This window comes from Mustela erminea, chromosome 18 (assembly GCF_009829155.1).
Source record: "Mustela erminea isolate mMusErm1 chromosome 18, mMusErm1.Pri, whole genome shotgun sequence".
NCBI classification, from domain to species: Eukaryota; Metazoa; Chordata; class Mammalia; order Carnivora; family Mustelidae; genus Mustela; species Mustela erminea.
In genome coordinates this window covers 59,735,785-59,757,579 of record NC_045631.1, presented here as the reverse complement: position 1 = coordinate 59,757,579, position 21,795 = coordinate 59,735,785, and the positions used below count along the sequence as shown (strand labels likewise).

The following is a 21,795-nucleotide window of genomic DNA, read 5'->3' as shown; positions in this document are numbered from 1 at the left end:
GGTGCATTAAGGGCCACTGGCCTGTAAGTGCCAGAGACACAGCACTGGGCTCACCACCCACCCCAGGCCTGGGGTCTGTTGGCCCGGTTCTGGGTCAGGGCCTGGGTCTTCTCCAAGCTCTGCCCCCAGTAACCAGCAGGACACACGGGGCCACCCCAGCGCTGCGGCCTTCGAGGGAGACTTCCTGGCCTGTAAACTGACACTTGCTACCGTCGCGCTGGCAGGACCAAGGCCTTAAGGGGCGAGGGGGGGGCCTTGGTCTGCGGTGGCTCAGGGGGTTAAGCGGCTGACTCTTGACTTTGGCTCAGGTCATGATCTCAGGGCCGAGAGATTGAGCCCCACGTTGGGCTCCACACTCTGTGGAGTCTGCTTGTCCCTCTGTCCCTCCCCCTGCTTGCTTTCTCTGACTCCCTCTCCTTAATATAAATAAATAAAATCTTTAAATAATAAAGAAAAGGTCATCTAAGGGCTATGGCTGGCTCAGTCAGAAGAACACGTGCCTCTTCTTCATCTCGGGGTCGTGAGTTCGAGCCCCACATGGGTGTGGAGATGACTTAAATAAATAAAACTTAAAAATAAAGAAAGGTCATCTAAGGCAGTAATTTGTCCAACACCCGTGGGAGTACAGAGCACTAAACATGCGGACGGTAACGCGGCAGGCGTGGGGGACCTGGGGGTCTGCATTTCCAATGAGCTGCTGCCAGGGCCGCTGGAGACCAGGAGGACCCGGGCAGGGCCCGGAGCGTGCCCCTGGGAGCCCCGCCAACTCCACTCCGACTGGACTCTGTGCAGGGACCAGGAGCAAGAGCACAAGGCTTGTTCCCGCCCCACGAAGCCAGTGGTTTCGGGAGAGAAGCAGACTATGTAAACGGATGGTGTTAAGTGTGTGGGGAAGCCAATGGCAAAGGGGCTGGGATCTCAGAGGTGGCCTGTAGCCCGGAAGGCTTCCTGGAGGGGATGGTGCAGGCCGAGCCTGAAAGCCACTGAAGCCCTAATAAGATGGCTTTGCCCATTCTCCAAGGACTCCCTGGTCCTGTACTGTGTGCCAGCGGCCAGAGACTAGCTTACCCAGGTAACAGCCGGACTGTGGCCGGGAGACCCTGCTCACAGCCCGCCCACCTCACCCTGCACTTGTCCTGCTCCCGCCGCCGGTATTAATCCTGGGTTTTATTTTCTGCAGTTTATGGCGCTTTGGCAGTTGGGGGTCCTTGCTAGTCCTGGAGCCCGCCCTGCCCAGGGCTAGCTCACTCCTGGACTGTGGAAGACTCCCTTCCATTTGCAAACCAACCAACCCAGAGCCCACACCCCACACACCTCCCTCCGCCACTGCTCCTCTGCCCGAAATCACCCCAGGGCCGGGGACACGATGGCTGGCAACACCCCGACAGCCCGGGGCCCACCGCGATCACTCAAACCAGCCAATCCTGAACGTGCCCAAACCTGCCTTGCCCCCTCGTCCTCTCGGCCACCCAGGGGCTTCCCTGCACGGCACGATCCCTCCTCTCGTCACGCAGCCACGCCCATCAGTTAAACGCCCGACACAGTCAGGGCGCCTCCTTGCTGTCCTCTCCTGCTTCGACGTCCCTTTCGTAGACACCTCCTTCCTCCTGTCCCCTACCCCGCGCCCCTGGGCAGAGGCCATCCCTCCGGGACAGCCTCTGTAGGAAAGTGAGCCCACCTGGCCCTCCCTCCGCCTGACCCCCACAGGAGTCCAACCTTGCCCGAAAACAATGCATGCTTTACTAATAATTTTCTCTTCCACCCCCTTTCTGCCTCTAGAAAACCTTCCACTCAGCCTTTTGGCGCTCCTTCCGTTGCTGGGTGGGATGTGCCTGATTCGTGACTCATTGAATAAAGGGTCCCGTCCTAGCTCGGGGCCCTGGCCCTTGGTTCCCTGGCAGAGTCCCCCCGCCCCGTGGGAACACCCCAGCTGCACCCACGAGCCCGCTCACACACGCACGTGCCGTCTGAGCGTGGCGTTATGCGGGGTCACTAGGGAGCGGGGCAACGGCCACGAAGCCCCGTGAGTGAATCCCCAGGGACGACCCCTCAGCATTCACCTGTGCTCCCCTGCGCGGGTGGGAGCGTGTGCATTTTGGCTTTTGTTTTCAACCCCTCCTGTGACAGTGCCACACACGGCTTTCTGACACCGGGGTGAAAATCCCAGAACGTACAGTGAGCCATTGCACACATGCACTATCTCGTTCTGGACATTTTCATCCCCCTGAAAGGAACCCCATGCCCTCTGAGCAATGACTCCCCACTTCCGTCCTCCAGGAACAGCTTCTTTAGCGCTTCTCATCCTTAGACATCCCAGAGGTCAAGCCCCAGAACACGGTCTGCAGGGCTCCCGTCCTCCGTCAGAATGGGCGGCATCTTTAGACCCCCCCATGCGGGGAGGGAGTGGGACCAGGCCGAAACCCCACAAACCAAGCTCGGCCACCAGGGCCAGGTCTCCCGCTACTGAGACTTTCCAGACGTGCAACTGAACTTGCGCTCTTTTGCTCAGCGTGGCTGGTGCTTCCCTGGGAGGGACAGGACCCCGCAGGCCCCTTCTCTGCCGTTTTCACTGGTACCCCTTTACCATTCTTGGGGTTTTCTTCTTTTCTCTTTTTGTTTATTTAGTTATGTGATTGGATCGCAAGAATTTTCCCCACGGCTTCCATCTTTGAGAAAATAACAGTCGGAGGCCACAGTGCATTCCGGCCTAGGGACGACCCAGGGGGCCCTGCCCAGGGTGGGGGGATCTCAAGAGGGTTCCAGCCTTTGGGCCACAGAAAATGGGGCTGTGATTAAATCCTCTCTGAAACCTTCAGATGCCTTCCTGGGGTCATTTCTCATAATGAAAGCAGAGAAGAAGAGCACCTGCCTCGCTGGGGTCCCACCAGACGACCCGCAGGTGCACGGAGAGCTCGGCCCCAAATGCTGACTTTACATCCATCCTTTAATTTTATAAGTTTCACATAAAAGCTCGGAGTTCTTTTTATTTTCCAGGTTTGAGTTCAGAGGTGGGAGCTTTATAAATGTATAGACCATTTAGAGACTATAATCTACCATTGACCCACTTTTTCCTACTGGGATGTTTACTGTTTTCTTCTTGATTTCTAAGAGCTTTTGACATATTGAGGAAACTCACTCTTCGCTAAAAGTACTTTCATATAAATAAAAATATTCTATGTTTTTCCTAGATTGTTTGCCCTTCATTTGTGCTTATCATATTCTACGACATTTTTAATTTTAAGTCAAAGACACTGATCTCTTGTTTGTAGTGTTTTCCCTTGCTTTGATTCCCAGAAACTCCCCGTTCAGAGAGCAGACGCATATTTATACATCCCCCATCCCAGTTCTGACTCAGGGATGTCTCTTCTAGTACAACGATCGCCCCCAGAATTCACTGTGTCACTGACTATGGCTTTGTAACTCGTCTCTGTTTGATTCCGTGCAGTACGTCCCACTCAGACTTCTCTTTTTCTTTTCTTTTTCATGGTATTCTTGCTTATTCTTGCCCGTTTTTTAAAAAAGCCTTAAACTCACTCTGGTTACTTCAAGGTGAAAAAAGAAAACCCAGTCCTGCTGGGCTCAGAGTCGGGTCCACTCGCGGTGCCACGTGCCCTCCTGTGGGTGTGCACCCCCCGGCGCCCGCTCCCAGAGTTCACCTGAACCTTCACTGTCCCACGTCCTGCTCGGGACAGCGACGCCCCAAGGGGAAGGACACACACTCACACACACACTCAACAATCACACTCACACCCCTACACACGCAGACTCCTGCGCCTCCACACATCCCACTCACACCCACACGACACAAATCCTACACCCACGCTCACGCACACTACACACTAACACACACACATACCCCGCTCTCACCTCACATCACACCCGCCACACCTCGCACACCCCCCGCACCGCCGCACCCCTCCGCGCACCCCGCACGGCGCCCCCACTAACCGCGATGCTGCCGGCTGCGCGTCTGCCCCGCTGGCCTGACACTGCAAGGAACGACTGAGAAGAGACGGGACACCGGCCCCAACCCCGACACGGAAGGACAGCATCGGGCCCCCGTGTCCAGCGGGAGCCCCAGGCTGCTGGGTCCGCACAGGCCGAGCTGCAGCACGGGACCTTCTGCCGCGTCACGGTCCCCAACCTGCCCCTGAACCTGTCCCCGCGCTCCCTGCAAGCCTTGCCCAGGGCCCCCGTCTGCTCGCGCACTTGCAAGACCCACTCGGGGCCTGGCGTCGGCGGGCGGCCCCGGACTGCTGAGCCCCGGCTCCCCACCCCCACTCGAGGCGAGGAGTGTGTGGTGAGCAGGCGACCTTCCTAAGCAGCGACCCTGCCTCTGTGCCTTCCACACACCTCAACGCCAGCCCGGTCAAGGCAAAGAGGTCCCGAGAGGAGGCACAGCGGGGCAGCAGCTCAGGCTTCCAGACCCAGCCGGGCCTGGCGGGGGAGCAGGAACCCAGAGCCCACGGCCGACCAGCCGCAGAGACGGGGCTGCCCTTGCTGCTGCATCGGGGGCGGGGGGGGCCCCACGGAGCCGCACAGTAAGGATGGGGGGCCCCTTGTTCCGCCAGGGTGAGACCACAGCAGCGGCAGCTTCTGGGCCCAGCAGGGGGGAAATGGGCCATCGCTGCTCCTCACAGACACCCCCGCCCCCCCCACCCCCACCCCCGCCACCAGGGCCCAGGACTACTCACTCTGCCCACTCCTGGGCCAGCCAAGGAGACACTGGAAGCAGGCTCGTCCTGATCCTCCCGCAGGAGGTGACTTGAGTCCGGGGACAAGAAAGGGCCACCGTCCTCCCTCAGCTCCTGTCCCCACTCCATCTCTGCCTCGGGGTCCGACGTCACCTTGGGGCCACCGTCCCCCTTTAGCTCCTGCTCACACTCCATTTTCTCCTCCGGGGCCGGCACCGCCTCAGGGTTGTTGTTCTCAGAATCTGCAAAGGTCCACACATGTGAGTGGACAAGGAAAGTCCCCAAGGAAAGTCCCGGAGTTAAGTCCCGTGAGGACACTGGCCAGATCAGCCCTCTCGGCCAACATGCACTTTCCCTCCGTACAATTTCTGCTCTTGGGTGGGCATGACGGACCCAGGACCCCGGCTCCAGCCCCAAGGAAGGGGCCGAATCCCCGGGACAGCGCGTGCAGTCTGACCGTCCGGCTCTTCCTGACGCTGGACGTCGGCATCAGCAGAGTGGCCCAGCCCTGGGTCTAAAACAGAACGAGCCGCTCCCCTCCCTGCCCAAGGGGCTTCTTCTCAGGGACAGGCGCCCCACTCTCAGCCCCTCTCACTGGGGCTCCTGGCCGGACCCAGAGTCTCCCAGCGCCTCCCTGGTCCCTGCCCCCACTGACCCTTGTACCCCAGCTGCTTTGCTCTCAGAGTGGCTCCTGCTTACAGCCACCATCCCCAGAGGGGGCCCCTCCCAAACGGAGTCCTTCAGGGACCCTATTTTCAAAGCTGGGTCCCCATGCCACCCCCCCCACACAAACTTCAGATGGCTTTCTACTCGGAACCTTCCTTCAGCCTGGCCTCCAAAGCCAAGCCCTGCGGGGCCCTGCTTCTGAAGCCCCTTCCTCTTCCTTCTCCTAGGCCCTATCTTAGGCCCAACCTCCCCTCTGTAAATTCTGGAGGTTCTCTGTAAATTCTCTGGCATTTGGAACTTGGCCCTCAGAAGTCATCCTTTGGGTGACTGTGACAAGACTCAGAACTAATAACAACTACATTAAATGGCTAAATACACATACTCAGAACTGTATTTTCTCAGAAGGAAAATAAATTTCTTTACAGAAGAAAATTAAATTTCCTTACTACCTACAGATGGGCCACTTTGTCATGAAGACTATTTTGAGCTGAAAAAACTCAGAAAGAAATTCTGGCCTTCCCCCAACTGCCTACAAGACTTGAGAAGGATGGGGTGCCTGGGTGGCTCAGTGGGTTAAAGCCTCTGCCTTCGGCTCAGGTCATGATCTCAGGGTCCTGGGATTGAGCCCCACATCGGGCTCTCTGCTCAGTGGGGAGCCTGCTTCCCTCTCTCTCTCTGCCTGCCTCTCTGCCTACTTGTGATCTCTGTCTGTCAAATAAATAAAATCTTAAAAAAAAAAAAAAAAAGAATGGAGAAGGAAGAACTGGGAGCCGCCACACATAACTACCTTAAGCTATGAACTAGGGATGGCGGGATGGCGGGCCAGGAGGAACTTAGCAAGGCCTGCTGGACCACAGTCTTCGTGTCCCGTAGTGTCCTGATGGCGCAGCAAACATCTGTTCACCTCTGACTCCTTCCCACCTCCCTGAGGCCTGCTGTCTTCCCTTTGGCATCCCAGACCCCTACCCCTCCCTTCTCCTGAGTTCGGGGTGACAGAGACACCTCCTTTCACTTACCTTTGCAATCTCTCATCGTAAAGAAATTAAATCTGATTTTTCTCCTGTCAATCTGTCTCAGGTCAATTTAATTCTCAGACCAGCCAGAAGCATTTTGAAGAGTAGAGAAAAATTCTTCCTCCCCTACAATATGATGGCTGAAGAACCAAAGCAGCAAGGATATCATCGCACACAACGCCCAGGACCACGCTCCTTTGATGATAAACTGTGAGCATTTTGGCCTCTACCTGCCTCTTGGTGGTGGGATCCCTGATTAGCCTGATCCAATCAGAACCTGGCATTTCCCCTGGCCCCGGTGACTGGCAGGACGCAGCCGGCCTCCAGGGCTGGTGACTGGGGTTTCAGACACACAGTGACTCCCTCCCTGGTCAGACAGACGGATCCCAGGCACTGGAGCTGGTGAGCCCGTCTGCCTTCATGAACACAGCCAGCCTGAGGACAAAGCAGGGGACCAGAGAAAGACGCAGACACAGAGGAACTCGGGACAGAGAGCGAGCCCTGTGGAAACCCAAGCCCCTGGCTCTGGAGCCGAGTGTCCAGGCAGTGCTTTCCTCCAGCGGACGAAGCAGGGGGCTGCGGTTCTGGTCCTCTCCGATTAAACAGCCTCGACGCCGATGAAGAATCAGTAAGAATTGTTGTAAAAAATGAGCTTCCCAAGAGGAAAACAAGAGGTGGTTCAAAGAAAAAGAGCCTCGAAAACATCCTTGACTCTCTACTGATCAAGGAAGTGAGCAAGGCATCCACGAGATGCCGTGTGCCCCCACCCACTTGGCACGAACCAGCAAGATGTGCAGCGCCCAGTGCTACAGAGGACGCGGGTGGATGAGAAACCTCGACACCCACAGGCCAGAGGGGCCAGAAGCCTCATGCTTATAAACACACGAGGCCGTCCTCCAGACAGACTGTTCCGGGGGCAAGATCCGCCTCGCCATGTCCCTTATGACAAATGGTGGGACAAGGAAGTGCCCAGTGACGTGGGGAACAAAGGCAGAAGGAAAATAAATGTCCTTACTACCTACAGCCCACTGACAAGTCCTTGAAACAGGCAGAGTGACCTTCCTCTAGGGACTCAGCTGCCTCGATGTTGATGCTCTGCTAAGGGCCAAAGGCAGTCCTAGCCCGACCCCCAGGATCCTGTCAGTCGACTTTAAAATATAAATATTTCTCTGGTGGCACCTGAATAGCTCAGTCGGTTCTAAGCATCCAACTCTTCATTTGGGCTCGGGTCATGACGTCAGGCCCCATGCTGGGTGCGGGGCCGGAGAAAGTCTCTCTCCTTCTCCCTCTGCCCCTCCCCTCTCTAAAATACATACATACATACGTGAAATCTTCAAAAATTTATAAAAATAAATAAAAAATAAATGAAAATTCCTTTGGAAGCTCTCTTTATCTTTATCCCCAGGCATATGACCCACGGATATACATCTGAAGGTTCTCATGACTCAGGTTTTGCTAGACGGTAGTAAATGACCTTTTCCCAACACCAGCTGGCCCCTCAAGGCCCTGCAAATCTTGCTTCCAAAATTCCTCAGAGACTCACGATCTCCCTCTCACCCCACCAACTCGAGAGCACATCATGAGACACAGCTCACGACCCCAGCACAGCTCTTTCTGCCTACGGGTCCTGTCCCCGTGCTTTAATAAATCCACCTTTTTGCACCAAACACATCTCAAGAGTTCTTTCTTGGCTCTCGGCTCCAGACCCACTACCCTACCAAGCCTCACCTGTATTCCCAAAATACATCAGCATGACCCACCAGCTTACAGAAACACATATGCATACGCACGTTTCCACGCAGAGGAAACATTCAGAAGGGGACACACCAAACACTTAATAATGTTGGTTAACAGGCAATGCAGAGGGCCAGGGCTGGGAGGAGGTCAGGCCTCATGGCTTTTGTGCCCTCCTACAATGGGAAGGTCGTTCATGACTTGAGGAACAAAGGCAAAAGATATGTACATAAAATTAAATTTCCTTAGGACCTTCAGCCCTATTGACAAACACTCCAGGTGGGCAGAATACAACATTCCTCCAGGAAGTCCCAGTCTCCGGAGATAATGCCTTGCTAGAGGAAATGCTAGCCAGGTCTCCTGGATCCTGTGAGTCTCTGAGACAGGAAAATCTTTCTGGAAACTGCGCATTGTCCTTACCTCCCCCAACTCTAAAGTATCTAATCTCTCCGCAGCTCTCCACAGTCCGGGGGCAGCTCTCTCTCCCCACAGGTCCTGCCCTGTGTTATAATAAAACCACCCTTTTTGTACCAAGAATGTTTGAAGACTTCTTTCTGGACCGATTGCTCCCCAGCACCACTTCCAATCACCTCTGTTCTCACCAGCACGTGTTACTTCCAGCTGGATTCAGGAAGAGCAAACCTGCCGCGGCATTTAGTAGGCGCTCTGTGTGTGAACCCGCCAAGTACCTACCGCCAGTCAACGGGGGAGATGCTTTCCTGGTAGACACAAATATGGAAGGACAATTGGGCAGCAGGGCTTGAACCCAGGCGTTGGGCTGCCTCCCACAGTTTCACAGAAGCCACAACAGGCCCTGGGGACAGCTGTCGGGGTCCTGGTCCTTGCCCGTAGGATATTTTGGCTGAATTGGAACAAATTCCTGTCCCCTAGCCCCGAAGCATGTATGCACGCTGGGATGCCTGTAAGTGAGCAGACCTGGGGGTACACAGAGAGCCAATGGGTCTGAGCTCCCCTTCAGGTCCCCAAATCGGGTCAATGGCTGATTAGCACAGGAATGAGGGGAGACGGCAGGGGCCTCACCGACAACCCCAAATCACTTCTATAAAACGTCACCGAAAATTAACTCGACCCGACGAGATCAGCCACGCGGACTCCGACACCCAGGCTTCCGAGGAGAGCCCCAGCAGCAGGCCTAGGTCTGCAGCGCACGCACCCCTGGGACGGCCGCCAGCTAGCCCGGGGCCCCCTTGCCATCCGGGCCCAGCCCTCGGCTGGAAAACAGGGGCCGCAGCCCTGCAGGTCCTCAAGGCTAAAGTGAGCACGCACGCCTCCCACTCTCACAGAGGTCCCTAGGGCAGTCACATTCCCAGAGACAGGAGACGGTGGGGGACAGCGGCTGTGGGCGGCATCAGTGTTTACTGCAGATAGATGTTCAGTTTGGGAAGATGGAAGGTTCTGGAGGGGATGATGGGGAAGGCCGCAGGACAACGGGAACGGGCCTCAGGCCGCCGAACAGCGACACACCGTGAAAACGGTAAATTTCACGTTATAAATGTTTTACCACGATCGAAATCATAAAACCAGGGCACTGAGCAGTACAACCGTCCAGGTGTGCCTGCCCACCCGGCCGGAGTCCGCTCACTGAGCACAAACCCACGGCCTGTGCCGGTGGCCGTGGAGTCGAGGTGCCCACACCAGCCCCACAGGCACGAACAGGCAGGATGGCTCTGACCCTGGCCAGGGACCCTCCAGGGCTGCCCCAAACCTCCCCCAGCCTGGGGCCCCCCCACCTGTACCTCTCCTGCCTCTGAGCTGCCCCGGGGCCCCCAGCCCTACCCTGGACGCGAACAGGGTTTCAGGTTCTCCTCTTTCTCCCTTATAAAAACATCAAGGAAACTGGGACATAGCAGAAAATGAGAAAGTGACGACGCTGGCCGGAACTTCCTCTCCTGATAACAGGCTTCTAGCACTCAGGAAAGAGTCCGACGGGGGTCCCCTGGGGAACCTGACCTTCCCCCCTGGCCCTACCCTCCACCGTCGGACTTGATGAGGGAGCAGGAGGCTGGCGGAGGACAAAGCCAAAGCTGGCACCTTGCACCCCCTCTCCACCCGCTCCCCTGGGTAACGTGTGTGACATTCCTCAGGCACCCCTGGCTGCCCTAAAAGAAAAACAAACCGTTAACTTGCAGAGATCACAATCGTGCAAGGCAGGAGTCTCGCTTGGTTTACAAATGTCCTAGAGATTTGCAATAAAGCAGCTGTCTTATCAATAGCCCAATTTCCAGAGACAAATAACTCAGTTCCTCAAGCCCTAATGTCGCCCTCCCCTCCATAAAAACTGAAGGAGGCGGAGGCAGAAGGAAATGTAAATAAAGTTAAATTTCTTCTAAACCTAAATCTCCCTAACAAGGACGCTTGATAGCAGGATTGTGACATCCCACCAGGAGACTCCAATGGTCTTCATGCTAGTGCTTCATTAGAGGGAAAAACGGTCTTGGCTGGACAATAACCAGGCCTTCAATATCCTGACAGTCTCTTTACCCCGATAGCCCTTCTGAACACCCCTTTGTCCTCACCTACCGAATTCCTGGGTATATAATCAGCCCCTCCTCAGGATAGCGGGGCAGCATGTCTGTCTGCCCACGGAGCCTGTCCCTGTGCTTTAATAAACTACCTTTTTGCACCAGAGACGTCTTAAGAATTCTTTCTTAGCTGTCGGCTCTGGACCTCACCCCACCGAAGCTCACCTAGATTCTAGAACTTCATCAGACTTGCCCAACATGACTCTGGGCAACGTTGGCCCCTCTCTGCCCAGGATGGGCTGGGACTCTCCACACACCCCATTTCCGCTCCTTTATGTGGTCGGTGCCCGGCCCCCAGCCTCCCCGACCCAGGCATGCAGCCACAGGAGGTGCGAGGCAGAAAGACATGGTAGAGGGAACAGGACTTCCCTAGAACTGTGGCCGCCCGACAAGGAGGCCGGGATGGAGCTCCTCCAGGAGCTCTCAGGGCTCGTCCTGTTACCGTCTTGCCAGAGCCCCAAACTACCTTAGCTCAACAAGGGGGAAGGCCTCCGGTTCCTCTAAGTCTTTAACATAAGAAAATCCTTTGGGAAACTTCCTCGGCCTCTACCCATCCGTCCTCTGCTCAAAAGAACACTCTCGCGGCTCTCCCGGCCCCGTGCGGCTTTCCCTGCACTTCACGCGCCGGCTCTGTCCCCGGGCTTTAAGAAAACCACTTGGTTCTGCCCTGGAAACGCCGGACGAATGCTTTCTCAGCCTTGCACTCCCGAAATGAGCTTCAGATCCCAGCACCTGGGAACAGCGGCGGCACCGGCCTCTCTGGGCCCCCGCGCCAGCTCTGGGAGGGGCCGACAGGAAGAAGAGCTCCTCCGCCCGCACTGCCCCAGCTTGGTTTCGGTTTCCCTTCCTGTAAGCAGAAGCTTGGCCGAGAATGGGGGTGGGGGCGCTGTGCAGGGCAGGGGCACTGGGGGAGACCGCCATTGCTCCTGAGACCCCTGGCCCTTGGGGATCCCTTGGAGTCCCATCCCGTGCGCCCCGCTCCCACCAGCAGCAGGGGAGGCCCCGACGTGAGAAGCCAGCACTCCCGGTGGCTCTCCCGTCCGGCCGCATGCGGGTATCTCAGAGGTGGTGGGGGAGAAGGTGCACCTGACCCTCCCTCCCTACCCGCCGAGGTCGGCGGGGCCCTGGGGCCCTGGACGGTGACCCCTGGCCTGCTGCCAGGACAGGAAGACTTCATGGCATCCTGTAAAAGCACCACACGCCCAGGCTGCCACACATGCCCAGGCTGGCGCGCAGACCTTCCGTTCCCAGTTCTGTCATGACATCTGGGCCACCCTCAGCAGTGCTCCGAGACACCCCCCCACACACACAAAACCAAAGGAAGGCAGAGGTACTGCGTCCCCCCGCAGAGACCACAGAGAAGAGCAAGTGTTTTCCCAAAGAGGTAGGTCTCCATGAGACATGAGGCAATGGACCCAGACTCCAGAGAAGGCCCTCAGGGTCCTCTGGCTGCCTGTCTGGGGTCCCCCTGCTTTACCTGGTCACAGTCGTTCATGTCCACTCTGGGGGCCCACACTCAACCCCTGCCTCACCCCTGACCCCCATACAGGCCAGGGCCCAGGGGTGCCCAGGTGGTGGCACTTCAGAGCAGACGGAGGGGCCACCAGCACCCCCCCCCCCACCCTTCCCTCAGAGGCCGCAAGCCCACGGCTTCCTCCCAGGACTCGAGCTCTGCAGAGCCACCGGCCTGGGCTCAAATCCTGCCTCTGCCAATTGCTAGCTGTGGGACTGCAGACAGTTTCCTTAACCCCCTGTGCCTCACCCCTGGCATCTGTAAAATGGGAATCTACGATGTCTCCTCCCTCAAGACTGAGCACAACGTCAGGCTCACTGACATTTCACCAACTGCTCTGATTTGGGCTTTTATACTCTCTGGGGTCCCAAAGACCCCCTCACAAGGTCTCCCACTCCCACTCACTCTTCTAGTGACCAGGGGTGTGGAGCCCGAGCAGGTGGAAAATTCTGCCTGGACCCACCAAGAGCTCAGCTAGGCCATGGTCCCATATCCAGACAGCCAGGAGCCAATGAGGACAGCGGACACCGAGCCGATGCAAGATCGACTGCATGAGTCAAGTCCCCTGTGTTCCAAAGGAAAAGACAGACTCCCTAGGTCTGACTGTAGCCGGAGCTCCTCCCTAAAGCGGCAGCGGCCGAAGAAAGTCAAACAAAACCTGACAGCAGAACCAGCCGTCCCTTCGCACCTCTTACAGTCCAGTAAAAACATCTGGGATGTAAGCGTTTTGTACACACACAGCAGAGGCGAGAGTACCGAACCAGGGCCTCCCCTTCACACACAGGGCACCCTCGCGGATCACCCCGGGGTCAGCAAGCAAGAAGGGCTGGGACAGGCAGCATTTACGGACTCTCGCGCGAACACACGCACACAAACTATATTTAGAAAACACACACGATCTTCTACAAGCCTTTCTTTGCTGGGTCCGGAAATTATTAGTCAAGCACCTACTCTGTGCCAGGCGCCGTGCCAGGGACTTGGAATAAAGCAGCTAACAAGAGAGCAAAGGTCTTGTCTGAAGCCGCGCGTAGAACGGCAAACGGCCCGAGCAAGCGGGAGTGGGAGTGGGGGGGCCGGGCAGGTGCTGTTCTCACTGGGGGTGGTCAGAGTGGGCCTCCAGGTGGGAGGGCCGAGGAGCAAAGACAGAAAGGAGGTGAGGGGGTGATGGTGCTGTCCTCAGAGGAAAGGTATATTCCAAGCTGAGGGAACAGGCAGTGCAAAGGTCCTGGGTCCAAGAACACCTAGGAAAGGAAGGAAGGCAGCCTGAGGTCCTGGACACCCAGAGTTAAGGACTGACCTGAGCTGGCAGGTGACATGCTTCCCTTTCAGACACTGACCTGCCCCCCATCACCAGAGAGGGTCCTGTCGAGGCTGTGGGGACCCTGCACCCCATCACATCACCTGGGATACCACTTCCACGCAGCATCCTCTGCAATCCAGAAATGCCTCAGCTCTCCCGGAAATGAAATTGAAAGTTTTTAAAAAGCAACAAGAGCTCCCAGTAAAGAACCTGCTGAAACTGTTCTTGTAACAAAAGTGCTTCTAGTAAGAGTCCCTCAGCCACAGAAGACCTCCAACTACTTGCCGGAGCTGCCCGCTGACCACGGTTTCCATTTCGGCGAGGGGAAGCGGGGCTGGGCTGCTGCCCACCCCACGGCCCCCAATCAGCCCTTACCTGGTACGGGGGCTACAGGAGACAGCTTCTGTCCACACTGGCTGCAGAACTTGGAGGTTTTGTCTTCGGGGACATAGCCGCATGAGAGACACTCCATTCCTCCGGGGGTGGGTCCGCTCCAGGCAGGCTCGCTCCTGCAGGTCTGGAAGAAAAAGGGTCCCCAGGCAGCTGACTATATACTGAGCCGCCTGTCACGTGACCTGTTCGGCTTCAGTTTCATTTCCTGGGAAAGGGAAATTACAGTGCCCAGAAGCTCCCCCACTAAATCGAAAGCCTAGTGCTAGCACTTCCTCACCTGCTGCACTCACAGCCCTGAACCCGCATCCGGTACCCGCCCCTCCTGACCCCATACCCGCCCCTCCTGACCCCGGGCATCTCCCCCCTCCCCCACCTCCTCCCCCACGAGGGGCTCCGGCAGGTTTTCTTCCTGCCTCCCCTTCCCCCCACCTCCCAACCCCCCCCCCCGCCCTACCCCCTGCCAGGGTCACCCCTCCCGGGTTCTCCGTCCCTCTGTGAGTCTAAAACTGTTCCCGCTGGCTGGGCCTGGGGGCTGGGACAACTGAGAACTAGGTGTTGGGGGAGGGCGCACTGTTCCAGCAGAGACACAGCCCTCGCAGAACCCTGAGATCAGACACCCTGTGAGAGGGCCCGCTGGGTGCTGGACGAGGGGCAGACAGAAGCGCCTGTGCACAGGTGCCGTGGGGACTGGGTGGGGCAGAGAGCACTTCAGAGATGCCAGAGGGCCCCGAGGGGCCGGCCTGTGCGCTGGGGCAGCTCGGGGCGAACAAGGCCAGTGGTCAGGCTAGCAGGCTGCCCGCCCTGCCTCCCCCAGACTTGGCTCGCCGTCCACTAGCTAGTGAGCTCTTGGGGGCAGGGAGCGCTAGACGGTGTGGGCCAGGTTCCCCGGCTCAACCTGTCCTCTCCAAGCCTCGGCCGCCACCCGGCCCCTCATCCCTGCATGGCCAGGGGCGCGACCACCGTCCGGGTCCGGGTCCGGCCTCTCCACGATTTTCAGTGCCGGCGGGGCCTCCACCCCTCTGCTGCCCTCCGCAAGGCTCTGCTTCCCCGCGCACCAGAAAAGCCACCACAGGTCTCAGAAGTCCCTGAAGGGCCCTTCTGTTTCCAGCCCCCACCCGGGGCCTGAGGCGTAGGAGAACCCGGGCAACGCTCTAGCCAATCAGCCTCCGACGTCCCCAGCTTCAGGAGCGCGCGGGACTCAACGCCCATGCCCCCCCCCCCTCCGACCGCGCCCGCCGGCGGGGCCGGGTCACGTGGGGGCCGGGGGCCGGGAGCCGGGGGGGGGGTGGTCGAGGGCAGCCGGCTCCCCATCTCCGCACTCGCGCCCTCTCCGGCCTCCCCGCCGCCACCTCGGGGCCCTTAAGGACGTCGCGGCATTGGTGCCCACCGTGGTCTGGAGACCCCGGCGGCGGGCAGCGCTGGGAACGCGAAGGACGCTGCGCTCGGGCGGCCACGGGGCGGAGATGCTGCGCTCCGGGGAGCTACTGGGGACGCAGGCAGGGGCGCCCCCGGCAACCCCAGGCAGCGAAGGGCTCCGCGCCAGCCCCGGGGCTCCTCCGCGCCAGCCCCGGGCCTCCTCCACGCACGCCGCGCGCCCACCGGCTGCCGGGGGCTGGGGTCCGCACGGTGCGGGGAGGGGAGGCGCGGGGCGGGGCCCCAGGCGAAACCGAAACCAGGCGCCGCGGGAAAAGGCGGCCGGGAGGGGACGGCCCGCAGCACGCAGGCGCCCCGACCCAGACCCAAGGACCCCGCGGCCCGCCCGCGCTCCCACGCACCCCCCGCACCTTCCGCGCACCCGCGCCGCCCCAGCGTGCAAGCCTCCGCGGAGGCCCAGTTTCGTTTCTCTGGTCCGGGTCCCGCCCCTGCGGGCAGGGAGAGTTCGGGCGGGTGCGGCCACAATGCCCTCTCATGGCGCCCCCCGGTGGACAAGGGGGAGGCGCTGCCTGTCGCTGCCCTCGGGGCAGGGTGCAGGGGAGCACAGATTCTGGACCCGCAGGGTCTGCCCCCGGGTGTCCCCCAGCAGCCTCCACCCCACCCCCACCCCCCCAGTCCCACCCGGAGCCCAGCACCCTGGACAGCGCCCACCTCCCTGGAGAACCAGCCGCCGGCCAGCGAGGGGCAGAGAGGACGCTAGGCCAGACACTCGGGTGCAAAGTATAGGTCACCAGCTCCATTGCATCAGGGCGTTGCACAGATTTAGTGACCTCAGTGGCCGATGGTCGTGAGGGTTTCCAGCCCGCGCCAGCCCTGGGATGGTCACTGATAACCAAGAGGCCCCGTGGCCTGCGTTGCACCCCTACCCCTCCGTCGGACAGTGAGTTCACCCTGCGACATCCCAGGGCTGTGGGAGAATGGAGCAGTAAGAATAGTACACCCAGTGCTGGTGTGCCAGGACCATGATGTGTGTTCCTCCCTCCGCTCCTCACTGCTCTCTCCCGCAGAACCAGCGACCCTGAGAGCACTTGGGGGCCCCTGGGCTGCTACAAACTCCATCTGGCAGGACGACGATAATTTAAAAGGCCAGGGTTCCTTTCCAGCCTGTGTCTCCAACCCACTCGCTTCCACACGCTCCAGCCACGACTTTCCTCCGGCCCGGGAACAGCAGACTCACTTCCTGGGGTTCCCCTCCCGCAGTGCCCACCCCCTGCAACGCTGGCCTCTTCATTCTAACCCCACTCACTGAGTTCAGGAGGTGCTTACGGGGTGCTCAGCACAGATCGCCATGACTGACCTCGTTCTGACTCAAGAGCCACAAACCCCAATTCACGGCCTGCCACGCCCACTGCCTAGTTCATCTGGATCTGGGCAGGATCCAAGCTGTGTCCGCTGCTGTGGCTTTGACCTTGTGCTGACCTTGTGTGGGGCCCAGGAGAGCTTGTTCTGAAAGAAGGGGGCATCAGGCAGGGTGCTGGGCTGGGCAGGCTGGACCGGGCTGTCCCTTCTGGGTCCTAGCAGGAGGGGGGCTTAGTCAGAATCCAGGGAGGGTTCTGGGAATCTGGGGTTCCTCTGGGACTAGCAAGTGAAGGGAGAGCCCAGCCCTTCCCTACACTGTCCCGTGTCACCATCAGATTTGGGGAGATGTCAGCAGAGCAAAACCCAGATGCCCTTCCAGGCCAGTGACCGGCTAGCCCTGCTGGCCAGGCGGGGCACCTCCTGCATGTGCTCTCACAGGCAGGTGTGGCTCGTGGGCTCCAGAACCCGGAGCCCGCCCCCAGTAACAGGGTGTGGAAGGGCCGGCAGAGAGGGCACTGCGGTCAGCACTCTGCAGCCTGGCAGGGTCGGGAGGTCACACCCCGGATGAGTCAAGCGGCTGAGAAAACACCCAACCTGCGTGGTGTAGCCCGTTTGCTGTAAAATGCAACACAGCCTTAGGAATGAGGATGCTTCTGGCAAGAGACGCCCCACCGAGGGAGACACGCTTTGGATTTTAAGGCCATATTTTAATGTCCCCAAGGAATCTTCCCTGTCCGCTTCTCTGTGTTCTTGACCACTCCTTAGCAGAAAGCAGACGGTAGAAGGATGTGTCACATCTCACCTCTGAGAGACGGGCTTGTTGTCCTGCCTTGTCTGCCCCTGCACTCCCAGCCTATTTGGTGGCTCAAGATCAACGAAGCTTCAGCTGGAGTGTCAGGTCACCTCCTCTTCCTTCGGCCGCTAGGAGCCCGTCTAGCCAGGCTGCCTCGGAGCAGGGCTGTCACCTGCATTCGCAGGGTGACTGAAGGACAGCAACCTCCAGAAGAGGAAGCCCGCTTGGAGCCAGGCTCCGACTCCCTACTTTCCGAGAAGTCAGTAAGCGGCATGGGGGGGGGGGCGTGGACCTCCTGTTCCGACAGGTGCAGAGACAAGCCACCAGGGGCTCCAAGGGAAGCAGGGGTTCCAGAGACTTCCGCCTCTGGGTGCTGAGAACCAGGCAGTACGTGGTCCTGTCATCAGGACACCTGCACCATGAAGATGGTTAGCGACCCCAAGAACCAAGTCAGACCGCACGGAGTACACCAAATACAGACAACGAAGAACACACGGAAAAGCCAGGGGTTCTGAGCCCGCTGCGGGGACTCGCAGAGAAGACCCCTCACGCTCCCTAGTCTTGATACACGCCATAAACGTACACGTCGCAATGGGCACACAACTTCTGAAAAAATAATACATACATAGTATGACATAAAATGACATGTACGAGCTAACACCTTTAGGAAATAAGACAGAAAAACAACAAAATACAAGGACAGCGGCAGGCGCAGTCTCCTTGGCGCAGCTGAGCCAGGACCAGAGACTGACGTCAGTGCGGGAGGAGGATGGGGTCGCGGGACGAAGGAAGGAAGAGGCGAGGTAAGGTTTCAGGTGGTGTCAACCTCCCTCAGCTTCGTCCCCGCACATGCGGTGGTGCGAGGCTGCAGGCTTGGCTCTCTCCCCTCCGCCCAGCGTCCACAAAGAGCCTGACCCCTTCTCGGGAACATCTGCTGGCAGAAAGCCTGCCCGCACAATCTCCCCGGTGTCCGCGGCAGGCCGCCAGCGGACGAGCCCGCTGACTCAGCCACCTGGTCTACCTGGCCAAACCCTGCAGAGAGCATCTTCAAGACCCCCGATGGCGGAGCATCTGAAATGTCCTTGATTTCGACCTTGCAGCCACCCGTGTTTGCAGAACGGATTCAGTGGGACCCCACACCTATCTGGTTGGCCGGCCTTGCTCCTCGCCTGCGGGTACTAAGGGTCCTGGGGTCGCCTGTAGGAAGGACGGTCTCCTGCTCGGGGTAGCCAGGAGGGAGGCACACTTTGCAGGGAGCGTAAGTGCAGGCAGGGGTCGGAGGGGCAGAGAACAAGGGGGCCTTATGAGGAGAATCTAGGCCTGGGGGCGTGTGGCTCTGTGGCTCTGGACTGGGTTGGCCTCCAGCCACCTCAAAGCTGGGCTTGTGCGACCAGGCCAGCCTGAACAGAGCGCGCTTGTTCATCTCAGAGCCGTGTAACTAAAAGCCGTGCAAAACAAGAGGGGCCTGCAGCTCTCGACCATGGTCGTGTCTACCCACCAGCCTGCGTTCGGGTCTTCTCTCCGGCTCTGGGTTTTCCCACGGGAAGACCACACGTCTGTTTGAGCGAGGCTTGCTGGTCACGTGGCTCCTGAAACAGGCTTTGGGGTACAGATGGGTCAGGGCTGAGTTTGGCTGGTGGGAGCCAGTGTTTGGGGTCTGGATATTCTCGACTAGGGATCATACTCTTGACCCCACGGAATTAAGAACTGTCCAAGTCCGATGTCCCTCAGGTTGGAACAGTGGGGTCCAAAACCCACCTCCATCGGCACCGGAGTCCCCACGGGGGCTGCAGGCCCGCACAGACAGAAGGGCAGCCTTATGGAGGTGCTGGAGTTCCTTGTTTTGGGGGCAGGGGACACAGAACTGAGAAGAAAGCAGCCAAGTGACTTGATGGCATTCTCCTTACCTATGGGTCTCCATCCCCCCAGCTGTCGATTTAGGGCCACCCCGATCCAGTGTGACCTCCTCTGAGCACAACTAATGACATCCTCAAAAACCCTGTTTCCATAGAAGGTCAGAGTCACAGGCTTCTAGGGTCAAGATCCCTCTTCAGGGGACAGAATTCAACCTGCCGCAGGCATCAGCCCCGTGGGCTTTGCCCGATCTGCTCGGAGACACCCAGTCATCTGGTACCGCCGAGGGTTCCTATGGTTTGGATAAACTTGGGTCCTTCCACAGGATTGAAATTATTCTAAAGCAGGGAGGGGGGACAAGCTCTCTGCCGGCATCAGTCGCTGAATTTACAGAGGGTAGGTACGTCTGTGTGAACAGGGTTTATATAAGTAACCACATCACAGCCAGGAGAAGGTTTGCTGTTGGTTCCGGGTCAGCCCAGGCAGGGTGGCCCGGCTCCAGGGGGATGTTGTCCTGAAGACGGAGGCCCCCCGCCCACTCTGGCACTCATGGGGACACTCACTGCTCCCCACATTAGCATGCGGCTGGCCCTGTACGAGCAGGTGGCACTGGGGGGACTGCTCCACGGTGGCCTCAGACTGCAGGCACAGAGGAACCCTGCCCGGGTTCATTTCCCTGGGGTAGGGGAGGAGCACCACGCGGCAGCCCGGGGCCTAAAGCTCCCCCCACCCCCGTCCCACCCTCAGAGTCCTGCCTCGAGCAGCCTCCAGCGGGGGAGCAGCCCCCAAACACAGGCTCATCAAGGAAGGCCTTGGGTTCATGCTCAGAGCAGAGGACGGGAGAACCCAGGAAGGACAGGGCCGGGAGGTCTGGTTCCCAGCCGCGGTGTCTCCTCAGAGCCCGGTACACGCCCGTCCCTCCCTACCCTGCCCCTCAGCTCCATCCCTGCGACAGCCCTTTGGAGGACGCGGAGATTAAGGGTCAGGGAGATTAGACAATCCACCCCACGTCATGCAGCGAGAGACCAGAGCAGCCTGGACTCGACACAGCTGTCTACCAGCCGGCCACCGCACGCCACCTCCTCTGCCGCCCCCACGTCCCCGCACCAGCGAGTCCCACGACCACCCCAGGGATGGAGTGGAGACAAGCAGAGGCGTGAGCCAGGAGCTCGGAGCAGCCGGGGCCTCCGAACCACGCCAGATGCGGACGTCTCAAACCTGGGGTATCCTGCCCGGCAGCCACAGGACACGTGGCCCGCAGCACTCGAAGCGTGGCTGATCTGATTCACAGCGGGCTGTGGGCACACCATCCACAGCATCCTTGAAACAGGGTTTCAAGACATCCTATGAGCAAACTGACACCAACCGTCCGGTCGGTGAGCTGTGTATAGTCCACGTGCTGAAACGATAGAATCGCGGGTCTAGCGGGTCTAACGGGTCAAACGAAACGTTAATTTCACCGATCCTCATTCGCTAGGGTGACTGGAAATGGTAAGATAGCTCGTGTGGCTCCCATCGAGTCCGTGGACCTGGGCCATCGTCCAGTGTACGGTTGGGGCTCCGGGAGCGGCTGCGATGGGTGGCAGAGCCCATGGGCTGCTGCTTGGCACATACCCTCTTTCACGCCCGTAGGCCCACAGTCTGCCATTCTCAGCACGAGGCTTCCTGGGACACGATGAGGGCCCGACCTGCCAGCACGGAACACCACATCGGTTTGCCCGGGCTGTTGTCACACAGCAGCACACACTGGGCAGGAGTCGGGGGGCACGAAGGCCAGGATCCCGGGCTCGGCGCGGCGGGTCCTCCCGAGGCTGTGAGGCAGATTCCGACCCGGGCCCCTCTCCCAGCTGCTGTGGCTTACTGGCCACCTTTGCTGTTCCTGCCTCACAGAAGCATCCCCCAGGCTTCTGCCTTCTTGATCACACAGCTTCTCCCCACGTGTGTGTCTGGACCAAACCGCTCTTTTTATAAGAGCTGAGCCGTATGGACAAGGGCCCATCCTGCTCCAATAGCACCATCAGCACCACGCGGCGGGCCCCGGGGCACAGGCCAAGGCCCAGAGGGACTCGTCCGCCGATGAGGGGCGTCGGTGGAGCCCAGTGGGCATCCTTGGACAACAAATTCCGAAGTCTTTCTGTGCCGCGATCCATTCCAGTCTTTGCTCTTTTCCTAAAATGAAGCTTTAATTCTGTAATTAATAATCATATAATTATAAATTTAGCAAGTTCAAAAGTTAGTAAATTTCATCAAGATCAAAAGCTTTTGCACAGCAAAGGAAACAGTTAACAAAATCAAAAGACAACTGACAGAATGGGAGAAGATATTTGCAAACGACATATCAGATAAAGGACTAGTGTCCAAAATCTATAAAGAACTTAGCAAACTCAGCACCCAAAGAACAAATAATCCAATCAAGAAATGGGCAGAGGACGTGAACAGACATTTCTGCAAAGAAGACATCCAGATGGCCAACAGACACATGAAAAAGTGCTCCACATCACTCGGCATCAGGGAAATACAAATCAAAACCACAATGAGATATCACCTCACACCAGTCAG

General features: G+C 58.6%; 1 protein-coding gene across 10 annotated transcripts in view; it reads right to left on the bottom strand.

The window, feature by feature from the left end:
• The window catches only part of RNF213 (ring finger protein 213), a 108,271-nt gene extending 92,929 nt beyond the window's left edge, over window positions 1-15,342 (bottom strand). For 8 of the 10 annotated variants that reach the window (XM_032321989.1, XM_032321984.1, XM_032321995.1 and 5 more), the window contains exons 1-2: window positions 13,839-13,980; window positions 4,695-4,936 (exon numbers count right to left, since the gene is read on the bottom strand). In XM_032321989.1, coding sequence (XP_032177880.1) covers window positions 4,695-4,936; window positions 13,839-13,935 — 339 coding nt within the window. In that variant the 5' untranslated portion in view covers window positions 13,936-13,980. Of the gene's footprint in view, window positions 1-4,694; window positions 4,937-6,376; window positions 7,382-13,838; window positions 13,981-15,243 lie in introns of those variants that run through there. The other 2 variants (XM_032321986.1, XM_032321987.1) reach the window with 2 other exon arrangements.
• Between the last annotated feature and the right edge of the window lie 6,453 nt (window positions 15,343-21,795).